This window comes from Pararge aegeria, chromosome 9 (genome assembly GCF_905163445.1).
Source record: "Pararge aegeria chromosome 9, ilParAegt1.1, whole genome shotgun sequence".
In the NCBI taxonomy this organism is placed as follows: domain Eukaryota; kingdom Metazoa; phylum Arthropoda; class Insecta; order Lepidoptera; family Nymphalidae; genus Pararge; species Pararge aegeria.
Window position 1 is genome coordinate 12,820,738 of NC_053188.1, and position 15,290 is coordinate 12,836,027.

Genomic DNA, 15,290 nt, shown 5'->3' on the forward strand with positions numbered 1-15,290 from the left:
CGAAATGTTATATGCATTTCAAATTTAAAAGATTGATAATTCCTTCTAGTGATGGTGTTTTTATAGTTTTGGGTGAATTTTAGTTCGAAATGTATTAAATAAATATCAAATACTTGTGTATTCAATATTACAATTTAAACGCTATTAAAACTCACCAAAGGCTTGACCTTCATAACCTACTTATTATCACGCTTTTTATTATAAATAACAAATATAATGCATTTTATACACATTAGATCAAGTTTTATCTGAACGTAATTTCAATACAGGTCTCACTAGGAAAAAACGTAAGTATGCCGTAAGAACTAATATTTCACATAACAGATGTGACCCGGAAAACTATTTTCTAACGTATTCACAGAAATACACGAGGGTTTTGATAAACTGGACAGACAGATATAAAGGAGAAGCAAATGATCTTATGTAAACAAGGAAACGTAAAGACAATACAAAAAAACATTTTTGAACCGCAAATTTTTGAAGTCATAATAAAGATGGACAGTTGTTCCTAAAAATATTTATACGAATGGCACATGGATTGATACATAACTTTCTTGAATTCTGATGGTTTAAAAAGTATATATTATATACACAATATTTAAAAACAGAATAGAGATTGTCGTCAAATATTTGTTAAATGTTTTTTAACAAATATTATCCTTGCGCTCAACTGAATACTATGGTTGGTTTTCCTGCCCTTTTAAAAGGTTTTCATAGCACTCATACCCTGCTGAGTGACCAGTTACTGGGGCTTCAAGCAAAGCCGCCAGTCGATACACACGAACGTATGGTTCCGGCGGAGTTGGTGCTGTTTTGCATTGCAGTAAATACTGAATGTCAATGGCCTGGAATTAGGCTTTTCCAGATGGATTTGAATGACCCAGATCAGACTGTGGGTCAGAGGGTCTTTCTTTTGAGTGGTCGGGGCTGAAGGAGGATGTGTGTGTGTGAGAGCTACCGTCATACCTTTTGTCCTCGGTCGTTTACTGGGGTTCTTACTTATAATAACGATGCGATAACGATAGCTGGTTAGAAATTTGGCCTTCCGCACCTCTAACTTTTTGGAGTTATGTGTAAAATATCACTTGCATGCCTGAGAGTTTTTCATTACGTTCTTAAAGGCGTGTGAAGTCTATAAATGACTGCCGACTGGCGCAGTGGGCAGCGACCCTGCTTTCTGAGTCCAAGGCCGTGGATTCGATTCCAACAACAGGAAAATATTTGTGTGATGAACATTTATGTTTTTCAGTGTCAGGGTGTTTATCTGTAAAATTATATGTATGTATATACATAAATACGTATAATTTAACAGATAAACACCCAGACAAAAAATATTCATCAGTCATCTTAGTATACAAGATAAGACTTATATAAGAATATTTATTAATAACACAAGCTACGCTTACTTTGGGGCTAGATGGCGATGTGTGTATAGTATATTTTTATTTATTTATTTATTTACAAAAAAACCTCACTTGGCGAGTGTTGAGGACTAAACCTTCTCATTCTGAGAGAAGACGCGTGTTCTGTAGTGGGCCTGTAATGATCGATGATGATGATGATACAATTTTATTGGTCTTTTGACAGGTGTACGTTGCGCGACTCAATGCGAGGCGGGCAGGTTCGGTGAGCAATGCTCAGAGCGCTGTCCCTGCGCCAACAACTCGTCGTGCGACGCCGGTACGGGGCGGTGCGTCTGTGCGGCGGGCTGGCGTGGCGAGCTCTGCGACCTGCCTTGCCTGCCCGGCACATACGGCGTCGCCTGCAAGCAAATCTGCCCTCACCATATACTCGGTAAGAAACGGAGAGAAGTTGACGGCCGATTGGCGCAGTTTGCAACGACCCTGCTTTCTGAGTCCAAGGCCGTGGATTCGATTCCCACTGCTGGAAAATGTTTGTGTGATGATCATGAATGTGTTTCAGTGTCTGGGTGTCTATATATATATTCTAAGTATTTATGTATATTATTCATAAAAATATCCATCAGTCGTCTTAGTACCTATAACACAAGCTACGCTTACTTTGGGGCTAGATGGCGATGTGTGTATTGTCGTAGCATATTTATTTATTCATTTATATTTTATAATGTTATTTGTTGTCAATAGAAAATTGTCAATTCTCAAGTTTAATTTGCTATAATCCGCGAAAAGCATGAGAATATGTATGATGCAATTTATAACTTCTTTAATCTATATGTCCCACACCAGATAGATCTTCGGCAATGTAGGTACATTTCGCTGCGACACCGGCGCATCCTCAGAAGATGTTGACTTTACAATGAATAAGTGTTAAGAATGAATGAATGAATAAATGTTTTTGTTGTTATTTGTTGACCTCCCCAGCGCAGCGGTGACGCTGTGGTTATAAGGCCCTGTTAGGTCATTGGTGATCCGCTTCTATTGGCCCTAACGTAATTGATTTTTCCAACTCAAACCAGTAGTTCCTGAGATTAGCGCATTCAAATAAAAAAACTCTTCAGCTTTATAATATTAGCATTAATGTTTAAATTCATCAAGTAAATGTTTATAATTTATATTTTATTTTACAGGCAATTCGTCATGCGACCCGGTAACAGGCAGGAACTCTTGCCCGAGCGGTTATACCGGCGTGACTTGCGAGTACCCTTGCCCGCTCGGTACGTACGGCGACGACTGCGGCCAGAGGTGTAACTGCAAGAACGGCGCAGATTGCCATCACGTTACCGGTGAGTCCTTTTTAAAATTTTATTTTTGTTGACGGATCAGGCAGATTGACCATCTGATATTGGATAGAAGCAGGCTTTACTTTTTAACCGTGCTCTGTACCGGCCCACTACAGAGCACGGTTCTCCTCCCACAATCAGAAGGGGTTAAGGCCGTAGTCCACCAAGCTGGCCTAGTGCGGATTAGTGGGCTCCACACACCCCTGACAACATTATGTAGAACTCTCAGGCATGCAGGTTTCCTCACGATGTTTCCCTTCGCCGTTGAAGCAAGTGATATGTAAATTACTTAAAACGCACATAACTTAAAAAAAGTTAGAGGTGTGTGCTGGATTTCGAACTCGCCACCCCGAAAGGGAAGTGGAGCTCCAGCCCGCATTCTATGCGGATTCTACAATTTGCTTGCTAAACATACTCCTACCTATACCGCCGCTCCTTGTCGAGATTTTATACGAGTCCGCTGTTGGGGTGTGTTTCCTAGCTTTCTATGCCACCTTGCAAAAATAATAATTTTAAATTCCAAAAATATAAATGTTCGTACTTTTTCCGAAAATTTTCAGAGTTTCCAAATTTCCTGACACATTTTTCACATTAGCGTGTGCTCCTCACCAGACTGCACGACACGCGGGCGATATCACCGCTTCAGCATTCGCATTTAAAATCGATTGGAGAAAAGTAATATGCTTAGGAATCTTCCTTGATTAGGCGTTACTTACTTAGGCATTGCCTTGTACGTCGTTGGTGAAAACGGGTATAAATGTTTGCAGGCGAGTGCCAGTGCCTGCCAGGCTGGCGGGGCGCACTGTGCGGGGAGGCCTGCCCGCCGGGCTGGTGGGGCGCCGCGTGCACGCAGCCGTGCCGATGTGCCCGCGGCTCCGCCTGCCGCCCCAACGACGGCTACTGCCGCTGCCCGCCCGGCTACACCGGCAGCTACTGCACACAGTGTAAGCATAAAGGCCCAACCACAACAGGCCATTTTTTGACGGCCAAGTGGTCCAATGGGCAGCGACCCTGCTTTCTGAGTCAAAGGCCGTGGGTTCGATTCCCACAACTGAAGAGTGTTTGTGTGATGAACATGAATGTTTTTCAGTGTCTGGGTGTTTATCTGTATATTATAAGTATTTATGTGTATTATATTCATAAAAAAATATTCATCAGCTATCTCAGTACTCATAACACAAGCTACGCTTACTTTGAGGCTAGATGGCGATGTGTGTATTGTCGTAGTATATTTATTTATTATTTATTTATTATTTATTATTTTCCACTACAAGCAACTCTTGACTGCAATCTCACCTGAGCAGTTTAAGATGGTCACGGGCACGGGTGGGACCTCCTAATCGCTTAGCGATACGGCTTTGTTACTAATCGTAAAAGACCACCGAAAATTCAGAAATTATAAATTCTCGAGTTTTCCCGTCGGGTATCGGACCTGGGACGTTCCACTTAAAAACACAGCGCTAACCACTAAGCCAGGACGGTTATCATTTCTTTAAAAAAATTATAGCTATAGTTGACGGGTCAAGCAGATGGGCGTCCTAAAAACACTGACAGTAAACTTTCCCAAAATAATTCAATAGTTGAATGAATAATTCTTGGAGTTACTCATCATAATATGGTACAAGCACGTACACGTTCAGATCAAGGCAAGTTAAAACTTAAAAGCAACTATCTCCAGTTTTTATTTAATTTATTTATTTTGCAAAAACACACCCCATGAAGATATTACAGTTGTTTTTAACAAATAAATGTAAATAGCCATATAAAATTAAGAATCAGAAAATAATAATAAAAAACTCAAATAATAAGAATAACCAAGAATTAAAAAAATTTAAAAACAAAACATTCAAACCTTAACACCCACTCTGTTGCTTGAATGACTTTTATTGTCCTTCAAGCAATCGCTTATTAATTTGCATTCAACTATTGCTCTTGTACGTGCAAGAAAGTGCCCTCGTCTGAGTGCACCTGAGACTCCGCTGTAGCACTATAGACCCCTTTTTTATATTGTTAATTTCACGATTTCCTATATGCCCGAAATACAGTTTGCCCGGTGGGCTACTTCGGCGACCACTGCATGGAGGCTTGCAACTGTTCGTCGGAGGGCCACTGGGCCTGCGACCCGGTCACCGGCTGCGTGTGCCACCGCGGCTACATCGGCGACCACTGCGACATCAACGCCAGCGACGCGATCGTCGTCGACCGCGCTAATGGTCAGTGAATACAACATCATCATCACTCCAACCGATGGAAAGACGAGTGGGACAGTCAAAATTCCTAAAGAGCCAGCTTTCCCCAGATGTAATGCATAAGCAGTTCCTGGAAGGCCTAGTGGAGATATGGAGAAGGTTTGTTAGTCCGTAGGCAGTTGGGCAACGTTCCCAATGAAAACGGGCATGCACTAGGCATCCATAGGATTTTTCTCTGCCCTTACAAAATAAAACCTATGGACGCCCACTGCTGGACATAGGTCTTTTGTTGAGAGTTCCAAAATCCACGGTCCTGGGCCGCTTGAGTCTTGCTCTCTGCGACTCTCTTGATGTCATCTGTTTACCTCATTGGGATCAACAGTGAATATCTTGTTCTTCTTCTTAGTTGTAATATTTTAATTTTCGCCTTTTTGTATTTAAGCAAACCCGGAGGTGGGCGTTAATAGCTGTAACACAGTTTTTGACTAATACAGTTGTTACCGTTCCTTAGATTATAAGAATCCGTTGTAAATTAGACACAATAAAGATAATTAATATATATTATTATTCTTGAGGTGCCTTTCCGACTAGCCAAGGTTGGCAGTCAGCTTCGTAAGTTCTTGACTATTTTTCTGCTGCACTCGAACAGTGAATATAGTCAATTATTTTTCTTACCTGTCTCTTATTATTTTTAATTGTTGGTTGGTTTATGTTTTATAAATATTCCACATACAATCTATTTGATTTAATTTTAAAATCATGTTTTATTTCTATTTTTAAAACATAAAAAAAGTTATATAAAAGCTCATCTTCACCAGGACATTTTATTGCCTGTATATAATAAAGTTGATGGTACGAGCACGTAGCAGTTCATAATCCGATAATTTAAAACTTTAAAGCAACTAACGTTTTGTATCGTCATTTCTGATTCGCACCACAAAGACCTAGAATGCTCTTCCAGCTTCTATTTTCCCCACTAGCTCTAATAGGGATACCTTCAAATCAAAAGTGAATAGGCATCTTCTAGGCAAGCGCGCTCTACCTTAGGCTGCATCATCACTTACCATCAGGTGTGATTGCAGTCAAGATATATGTATATAAAATGTGACATAATGCGTTCGCTCCAGTAGGTGGCTCCAACACGGGCCTGACCGTCGTGATGGTGATGCTGGTGGCGGCGTGCGCGGCCGGCGCCGTCCTTGTGCTGATGTACTACCGCAAGCGCGTGCGCAACCTCAAGCGAGAGATCGCGCACGTACACTACACCGCCGACCCGAGCTTACAGCCAGGTTCTTATAATTTATTTTTATTATATATGTATATATACTCCTCTTTTTTGTTTGAAATGTGAATTCGTTGGAAGTGTTCTAAGCTATACTTGATGAAACTCGGTTCAAGATGGCCGCTGCAAAAATACACGATGATAACAACAAGGATTTATAGGAATCGATATTTTAATATTTAAATCAATTGCAATAATAAAAATTAAATTTTGACTTAATAATTTAAATTCAGTAAAGAAATAAAAATAATTTCCATAAATTTTATTGCAATGCCGCGGCAGGGCGTCATGTCTTCTTTTTTGAGTTAATGGCTTTTTGTCATGCCTGCACGGCACAGTTTACTTCGCCAATGACGGGTGGGTAGTTTGAAGAAAACACAAAGGAGGATGATGGAATTGTCTTGAGACTATTTTAGTTCGCAAAACAATAGCAGAGTAACTTAATATCAAAAATTACAATAAATATATATATTTTAAATTTTATAAATATCAATATTATATAATATTAATTGATTCCACAGAACAACAACACTTCGATAACCCTGTATACTCGTTCCCGAGCACAACGCGCGGAGACGATTCCACGACGCTCTTGAACAACGCAACGCATATATTCAACAACCTTGGCTCTGGAAGCAAACTAACCAATACTACTTTGGAGAAATTGAGGATGGGCGCTTCAAGTTCTAATAACAGTGAGTTAATTAAGAGTTAAAGAAATTACTCTTATATGTATGCACCTATATTATGAAGTAGCTTTTGCGCACGACTTTGTTCATGTTATTTTGTAAATTACCCCATTACGGTATACTATGAAAATGAAGCATAATTAGCTCCGCTAGAAGCAGGGGAATGTACGGTGTAATTTAGTATTTTTTAATCTTAATACTTCACACCAAACAGCTGATCGTCGGCAATGTATTCCCTACGCACGTTTCGCTCCGACACCGGAGCATCCTGAGGAGATGTTGATTTTACAATGAATAATAGAGAGTACATTGTCAAAGATCTGTTTGGTGTGGAGTTTAAAGATTTAAGTATTTATAAATAAAACCATACAGATTCTTCTGCTTTCCCCGGAGTATAGCAAATTAAGCAAATTTTCAGTATATCATGGAATTCCGCAACGCCTACTTCTAGCCCCTTAGGGAATGAATTTTCAAAATTTCTTGCTTTCCGTCCGATCTGTCCAGTGTTTTGAGCTGTGCGATAGATCAGTCAGTCATTCACTTTTAACTTTAATATAAACAGGTTTAGCTCCTGAATCCTAACTTATTGCTATACGGAAAGCTTGTTAAGTGTATGAATTTGAAATTTCTACATAACGTTGCATTGTTTGTGTTGCGTTGACGACCTTCCTGGCGCAACGGCGAGCGCTTTATTTAAGTAGGAGGTCCCGGGTTCGATTCCCATTAGAGGCAATTTTGGAATTTATTATTTCAGAATTTTCTCTTGTATTGTCTGGTGGGAGGCTTCGGCCGTGGCTGTTACCACTTTACCACAAAGACGCGCCGCTAAGCGATTTAGTGTTCCTGTGCAATGTCGCGTAGAAACCTATTAGACGTATGACTACCATCGAGTAGGTATCCCGAACAGGTTAGCCCGCTACCATCATAGACTGCATCATCACTTACCACTAGGTGAGAACGCAGTCAAAGGCTAACTTGTAGTGGATAATAAATAATATACTTAAATATACTTACTACGACAATACACACATCGCCATCTAGCCCCAATTTAAGCGTAGCTTGTGTTATGGGTACTAAGATGACTGATGAATATTTTTTATAAATAATATACATAAATACTTAGAATATACATATAAACACCCAGACACTGACAAACAACAATGCTCATCACTCAAACATTTTCCAGTAGTGGGAATCGAACCCACGGCCTTGGACTCAGAAAGCAGGGTCGCTGCAAACTGCGCCAATCGGCCGGATAAATAATTTATATTCGTAAGTTTCCATGAGAATTTACGCGACGTTGGCAGTACGTAATGCAAAGTGAAATTACGCTTAATACAAAGCAAACTAAAAGTTTTCAAGATAACAAGATAGGATTAATTCAATTCTTATTTTTAGCATATGACCCCCTGTCCTCCCTCAAGAATAAGGATGCGGATATGACGAATCCAAAGCTGTACCAATGCATCGACGATGATAATAAGTTAGACCATGTTTATGATGAGATCAAACACAAAGAAGGATATGGTGAGTATGGCAATAATTTCTGCGTTATCTGATAATGCTGAATATGGAGCTCTGGCATTTATGACTAGGGGATGCCAACCGTATTTTTCGTATAATTTAGGAAACTGGCCAGGAGTTAGGAAACTGGTGTTCTAGGACTTTGTAGCTCAGAAATGTTAACGTGGTTAATAAAAGCCTTTGATTCTATAGTGTATTAGTGAAGTCCCATACAAAATTAAGCAAGAAAAGTGTCCAGTTTTTTTTAAAATATTGAGTATAACTTATAATATTATGTATGCTCTTACTTAAATAAATATATTCCACTACTTCTATTGCTTTTCGTACATTAAGCACACAGTCGAGAATTAACTAACGATAATAGGCTCCCAAAGTTATTAATGTTATAAATTCGAAAGTGTGTTTGTTTGTTTGTCCCACTTTCAATTTTGGGCATGGAGTTAGTTAAAACAGCGGAGACCAACTTAAGCTACTTATCAGGAAACAAACAGTACTCACAGGATTTGTAAAAAATCGTGATAAACGCAGAGAAAAAGGCGAACAACTAGTATAGTATTTCATAGATACTTTGTGACAACTCATAGCACATCTAGTGTAATATCATTGTTTGAAGCTAAAGCCCTAAGATTGTTTTAACCCGTATTGGAGTAGCATGGAGGTTCCACGCTCGTAATACCTGTCTCCAATAGTATGCCAAGCAATAGGAGAATGATAGTCTTAAATTAATTATGATGATTGGTATTAATGACGTAATAATTTCTCCAGAAATGGAATACGACCATCTCAATTACACTCCGCCGGCGAACACTTGGAAACAGCATTACCAGCGAATGAATAACGGTGTCACACCGAATCCACAAGCGAACGTGTCGCGTGAAAACACGCCGACACCACCCATTCCCCCCCTCCCTAAACTACACGTCGCACCCATCCCCCCTCCTAGGGAGGAGGTGCCCACGAACCCACCGACACCGCCAAAAAGAGAGGTACCACCGGACGATGACGTCACAAACCCGTGACAGTACCGAGTAAGTCTCGTTTGAAATTATGTCAAATTCTAGACGGTTAGTTGGAAAGAGGGTACCTACTTTACCGATGAAGTATTACAGTAATTATGATAATTAACAACCTAAAACATTTGCAATTTATTCCTAGAAACAATGTTTTACAAAATTTTCATTAATAAAATACACGGTGACCTTGACCGGCGGCGACCGCGGTAGCCTTGGCATTTGTACGCTTTTTTAAAGTTGCGCACGCTCGATATCTTGGTGTCGATTTCGAAATACTGTAACGTCAAAGCAAAATGGATCTAATAGTGATCGTTTTAGAGTTGCAATCAGTAATCTTGTTTTTTATTTTGTTGCGCGCTTCCTGTAGAAGTGTGGAGCTGTACAACAAATTGCCATCATACAATTTGATTCTGACGTTAACGAGTAACGACCGTCGAAACCAGACCTTATAATCAGAGCCGTATAAATCTTATAGTAAGTGTACAGTTGGGTTTACATCTTTAGGTCTAAATATGAGGTCACTGGTTACTAGGACAACTGAAAAAGGAAAAGCTCCTAGATAAAGTTAAAACAAATTCAAGCACGTGTAAAAGTGAGGTTGTTATTACAATTGGTTAGGGTTGTCAATTTTATATCAAAACTGTAATATATTTTACTTGATATTAATATCCTTTATCCTTCTCAATCGTTTCTTTTTTTTTTATAGGTAATGTACCAGTACCCCCTTTCTTTCGAGAGATGAAATAGTTTATACCATTTCTGATAAATTCTGAATCCAATTTTGATATAAGCATATTGTTGTCTTTAGGTAGCCTAAGTAAATTAGGATAGTTGTTCAATTTATGTGTCTGTATAATATTGGCTAATTTATAAGTAGAAGAGTTCAATGTTTATCGTTTATTTTCTAAATTTAAAAAAATATATTTTGGTATACCCCTTTTGGCTCCTTTTGAGCGGAATTTGATGTCATTGTATATTATGTGGGAAATATTTGTTAAGGATCTCTTGTTGTGTTTATTTTAATGTATAAAATGTTTATTAGATTTACTTATAGTCGCGATAATTATGTCGTGATAACATTATTGATGATATAGAAAACGTATATTATGTTAAAGGTCGACCCCATTATAAATCTTATATACCTTATACCAATAAGTAATATACTTTCAAACATCCGCTTATGAGCTGTGACCAAATAATTGTTCGTTAGAAACGAAATCGGAAACTGTGGCTGATTCTTATTATTATTTCTTTGAATCTCATCGAACCCCTTAAAAAGTTTCTTTCATTATTCTTATTTTTACAAAGGTTATAAAAGACTCGCATGTTGGGAAATGACAGGCTTACAGGCCTCTTTCTTTCTATGCTTTTTCTATCTCGGTAGATAATTAATTGTGGATAAGCTATGTACAATTATAGATTTGCTCTTCGATTCGCTCTTGCTTGCTTCACATAGTAGATTAACATAAATAATACATACACCATAATGCACGGCGTAGGTTTCAACCAGTACGACGTGAGCTTCCCTAGTAAATAAAATCGTGAGTCATTTATTTCTTTTAATTAATGTCGGGTATAAAAAACGTCATATCATTTAAAAGTTTATATCTTGAAGGTTGTCATGTAGTTAAACAAAAGTTTTATATTCTTACATAAATACAATTATGAAATTAAATAAAGAGCAAGCAATCTTTATATCTAGCGGATCAAAATTTTTACTACTATATTAATTAATATCTTATCGCATTTTCTTATCTCGATGGTACCTTACTCTTTTTAATGAAAATATTATAGAAAATGAGAATTTAATTATTATTAGTAATATAAATATTAAAAAGCTGAAAGTATTACATTGTAGTCTATAATAAGGGACAAATCTAATCTGATTTTAAGCACCACTCGTTAGTTAAAGTGGCATTCGCATCTATTCTGGTCTAAGCGTGCTTTGTTATGTTTTGAATGTAGACATAATTACTAGAGAGGATATTCGGAAGCTTATTTACCTAGGACCTTTCTAATAATCGTGATAAACGTTGGAATAGTTGGTAGCGTTTTTTTTTGCTTTGACATTTGATGACCTCTCTGGCGCAGTGGTGAGCGCTGTCGTCTTATAAGTGCGAGATCCCGGGTTCGATACCCAGCAGGTGCGAATTTTCTCTAGTCCGGTCTGATGGGAGTCTCTTAGGCTCTGGCTAGTTACCACCCTACCGACAAACACTTGCCGCGATTTAGTGGATTTAATGAATTAGCGTTCCGGTACGATGTCGCGTAGATAACGTTTGCGGGTTTAGCTTATAACTACCATGCCCCTGACAGGTTAGCCCGCTATCCGGTGAGCTTGTAGTCAAAGGCTAACTAGTAGGGAAACAAAAAGGTGCTCTCAGTAGAAATATACAAGAAATACTGAGATAACTATTCCGACCTTCTAAAACGTTTATTTACTCTAATCACTAATATTCGCCGGAAAGCGCCTTCCTAATATATTTTTTTTAATAACTTATGTTGTGTCAGAAATCCCGCGAATGCAAATATAATCTATTACGTCGTATGACAACGACTACTAGAATCACGTATCATTCAGATGCATGTTTTACTTATAAATATATTTTTGAAATCCCGGATGAAGAACCGGATATAACGAGATTATAAATAAAAACAATATGAATCTGCTTCCTTAATATCATAGACTAATATTATGATTAAATAAATATGCATCCGAATATTCGACTTCTGACTTGATTATTTTGTACCTCTCGAAAGTTCTAGGAGCGACAAAAATAAATATGATTTTCGTGTAACTTAGATTTGTCCTAGTTCTAAAGGAGAGTTAGCAATAATAATAACTCTCAAATGCTCAATATAATGTTTCAATACCACTCGTATTTAGAATATCTTTAACAAAGAACTATCATTTATTCTTTTTAATTTTTTTTTTTAATTCTTAACAAGGCTTCAAAATAAAATAAAAAACACTATTAAAAATTTATAAAAAAAATATCTTTTATTATTATATAAATTATTAGTGAGGCCGCCGGAGCTATGTCGTTTCTTATGATTTTGATAAAAAAATATATATTAAATTAAAACCTAATTAATTCGCGTTTGACCTAAAGATTGTTTTTGCTAATAATATTCAATTATTTTTAATTATTTACTACATAATATGTTTTAATTCTCGTATTACCTTAATGCATCAAATACTTACTTCATAAATATGTTTTTACAAAACCAAAAATATGCATTCTTATTCATCAATACGCAGCTTCACTGTTTTGTAATTTCTACCTCCCTTAGTACACGGGGTTAGTAGTTATCTCATATAATGAATTAACTACATTGTCAATGATGGTATTAAAAATATTTTATTAAACTCAAAAGAGTATTATACTCAATAAACCTTATTTTAATAGGTAGTTCTTGTTTGAATGCCTTTATTTTTTACTTTTACACGTTTTAACTATCTTAATGGAAAATCAATTTTTATGCATCGTTACATTCCACTGTGCATATATCTTTATCATTTAAAATAAAACATATTTTAATTTTATCAGCTATTTATTATTTTGTATAATTTTATTAACTTTTACAAATTTTATAGATTTCTTATTTTAATATGAAGATGAATATTTTTTATTTTAAGTGACAGCTTATTTAATAATATACAAATTGCCATTTAATTGTGAAAATATAATTATTTTATCGGAAAATGTACAAATAATTTGTCTTGTAGATTAATTTTATCATGCTCACATTTTATTCATATTCGCAAGCAACTTTGTCACTGTTAAATCTAGTGTAGCTAAGGATTTTCGTCAATTTTACTTGAAACCGTATTTTCGTACGTGTTAGGAAGGCTTCCAGGGGCGTTACTACCATGGCTTAAAAGAGTATTATCTCCAAATGATAAAGTATGTCAAAAATGTTAAATTACATACTTTAAGCGGCTTCTAACAGAATTATGTGCGTTTCTAATTTAAACAATTACAATTACTTGCTTTAACGGTGTAGGCAAAGGTCGTGAGGAAACCTGCATGCCTAAGAGTTTAAATAAAGCTCTGAAACGCTAGTTTATCCGCACTTGGCGTTGTTGACTGCGGCCTTAACCTCTCTCATTCTGAGAGAAGACCCGCAGTGTGTTTACGTATCTTTCAACAGGTTTGCTACAGTCGTAAATCACGCTATCACTGCTGTCAAACGTCACTTTTGCATACAATAAAAATAACAAAACTAACGTTTGACAGCATTGATCGCGAGGTTTACGCCGCCGTGAGATACGTAATCACCCTGCCGTGCTCTGTTGTGGGCCGGTAATGGTTTGATAATTATAACATAATTTGACGTCCTTGAAATAAGATTTGTAATTCTGTGAAAGTTCAAAAAGCAGTTTACAGTTCTTGATTTATTGAGCTTGATTGCTTGCGAATACGAACAATGTGTTAAGTTAACAAAATATAAGGGTTACGCTTCCTCTGATGCGGAGATGCCACGAACAGTCCTTGCTGAGCTTCTTCCGTAATTTGTCGGCCTTAACCGTCTGTTGTACGTAAATGTCATGACCAGGTTAGCGAAGTATGGCATCTAACATTAAGCGGTTTTGTCCATTGACTCACTCGCTTCGCTAGGTCGAGACGCACCCTACTCGGGTACTTTATGTGACGAAATGATGATGTAGTATACTGAAATAGCTTATACTTTCCTTTGTGAAGTCAATTGCCATTTAACATGAAATGGGAAAGATATAATATCTTATAAAATTAATATAATAATAGCTAAGCTAGGATAGGATAGGATAGGCTCTTATATTTTATCTAAAATTTAATGGATAATTGTAATGTTTGTTGTTTACAAATGGAAAAGTTTATCTTACATGACGAGTCCAAAGAAAGACATTTTCATATAAGTAAAATTTTAAAAAATAACCTTGGCATTGCAGATAGCACTTCGTTCGGCTAACACGCCTGCACCTTAAACATGATTTTTTTTTGTATCTATTTTGTATGTATAACGTAAAAAAAGGTAAGAAAATATCTACATATTACGAAGTGCTCATATATTTGATGTAAACCCATTGGAAACAATGCGAAAAAAATATATTATTGTTGTAGTTTCTAGTTGACACTATTGAATAATATAATAAAATATGAAAAGATTTGCTCAAAACGTGCCAACACGTAATATCGATTTCTACATCTGTGATTAGTTTCATACTGGCAGCTCAAAGATTGTTTAAAGGCGTGATTTATGTAAACAAAAGTTTTTTTACGATCGTCACTACTGATAAAAAATTGTCTTAAGTAACAGAATTTAGTGGTACGCAAATCTGAATTTAAGTTGACATAATTATTCAAAAAAAAATCTCAATTAAGCAGCCCTGGGTCAGAGCAACCTTGGGTCCGGGATCCCTCCACAACTATTACCAGTTTCTTGACTCTATTGTCCAGATGGTGTATGTATCCATTATCGTTAGATCTATCGACGGTTCTCCGGATTTTTCTTCTGTGTCAGAATAAAAACAAATTAATTTATGGGCATGTCGACTTGATAGCCCAATCAACTCTCCTTCCTCCTTTTCTGGCTTGGCTACAGCTTATGTTGTATTTGAGTATGCTATTATAAAGCTAAGCATGTTGAAAGTGCGTGCTGTTTCTTTAAAAAAAAAACATGCATGTAAAACAACATAATATGACAATAAATACCAGAAGCTTCTTAGTTTCTTAGTATTATAATCAAAGCAGTAATTGGTAAAAAAATTGTAAAAGCTTCATGTAATAACTTTTAATGGGACAAACTATTTTTTACTATTATTTTATTATTCGGGAATAGGTTACATATCAAGTGAAGAACGAAGAAGTTGATATTTGTGTGCTATAAAATGACTTAGGAAACTGATTG

General features: G+C 36.8%; 1 protein-coding gene across 4 annotated transcripts in view; it reads left to right on the forward strand.

Annotated features, from left to right (window-relative positions):
* LOC120626192 (protein draper) overlaps positions 1-12,361 on the forward strand; it is a 44,817-nt gene extending 32,456 nt beyond the window's left edge. For 2 of the 4 annotated variants that reach the window (XM_039893573.1, XM_039893571.1), the window contains exons 12-19: positions 1,588-1,794; positions 2,549-2,704; positions 3,469-3,645; positions 4,747-4,914; positions 6,018-6,179; positions 6,694-6,867; positions 8,260-8,388; positions 9,151-12,361. In XM_039893573.1, the coding sequence (XP_039749507.1) occupies positions 1,588-1,794; positions 2,549-2,704; positions 3,469-3,645; positions 4,747-4,914; positions 6,018-6,179; positions 6,694-6,867; positions 8,260-8,388; positions 9,151-9,404 (1,427 nt within the window). In that variant the 3' untranslated portion in view covers positions 9,405-12,361. The remainder of the gene's footprint in view (positions 1-1,587; positions 1,795-2,548; positions 2,705-3,468; positions 3,646-4,746; positions 4,915-6,017; positions 6,180-6,693; positions 6,868-8,259; positions 8,389-9,150) is intronic. The other 2 variants (XM_039893572.1, XM_039893574.1) reach the window with 2 other exon arrangements.
* Positions 12,362-15,290: the final 2,929 nt, after the last annotated feature.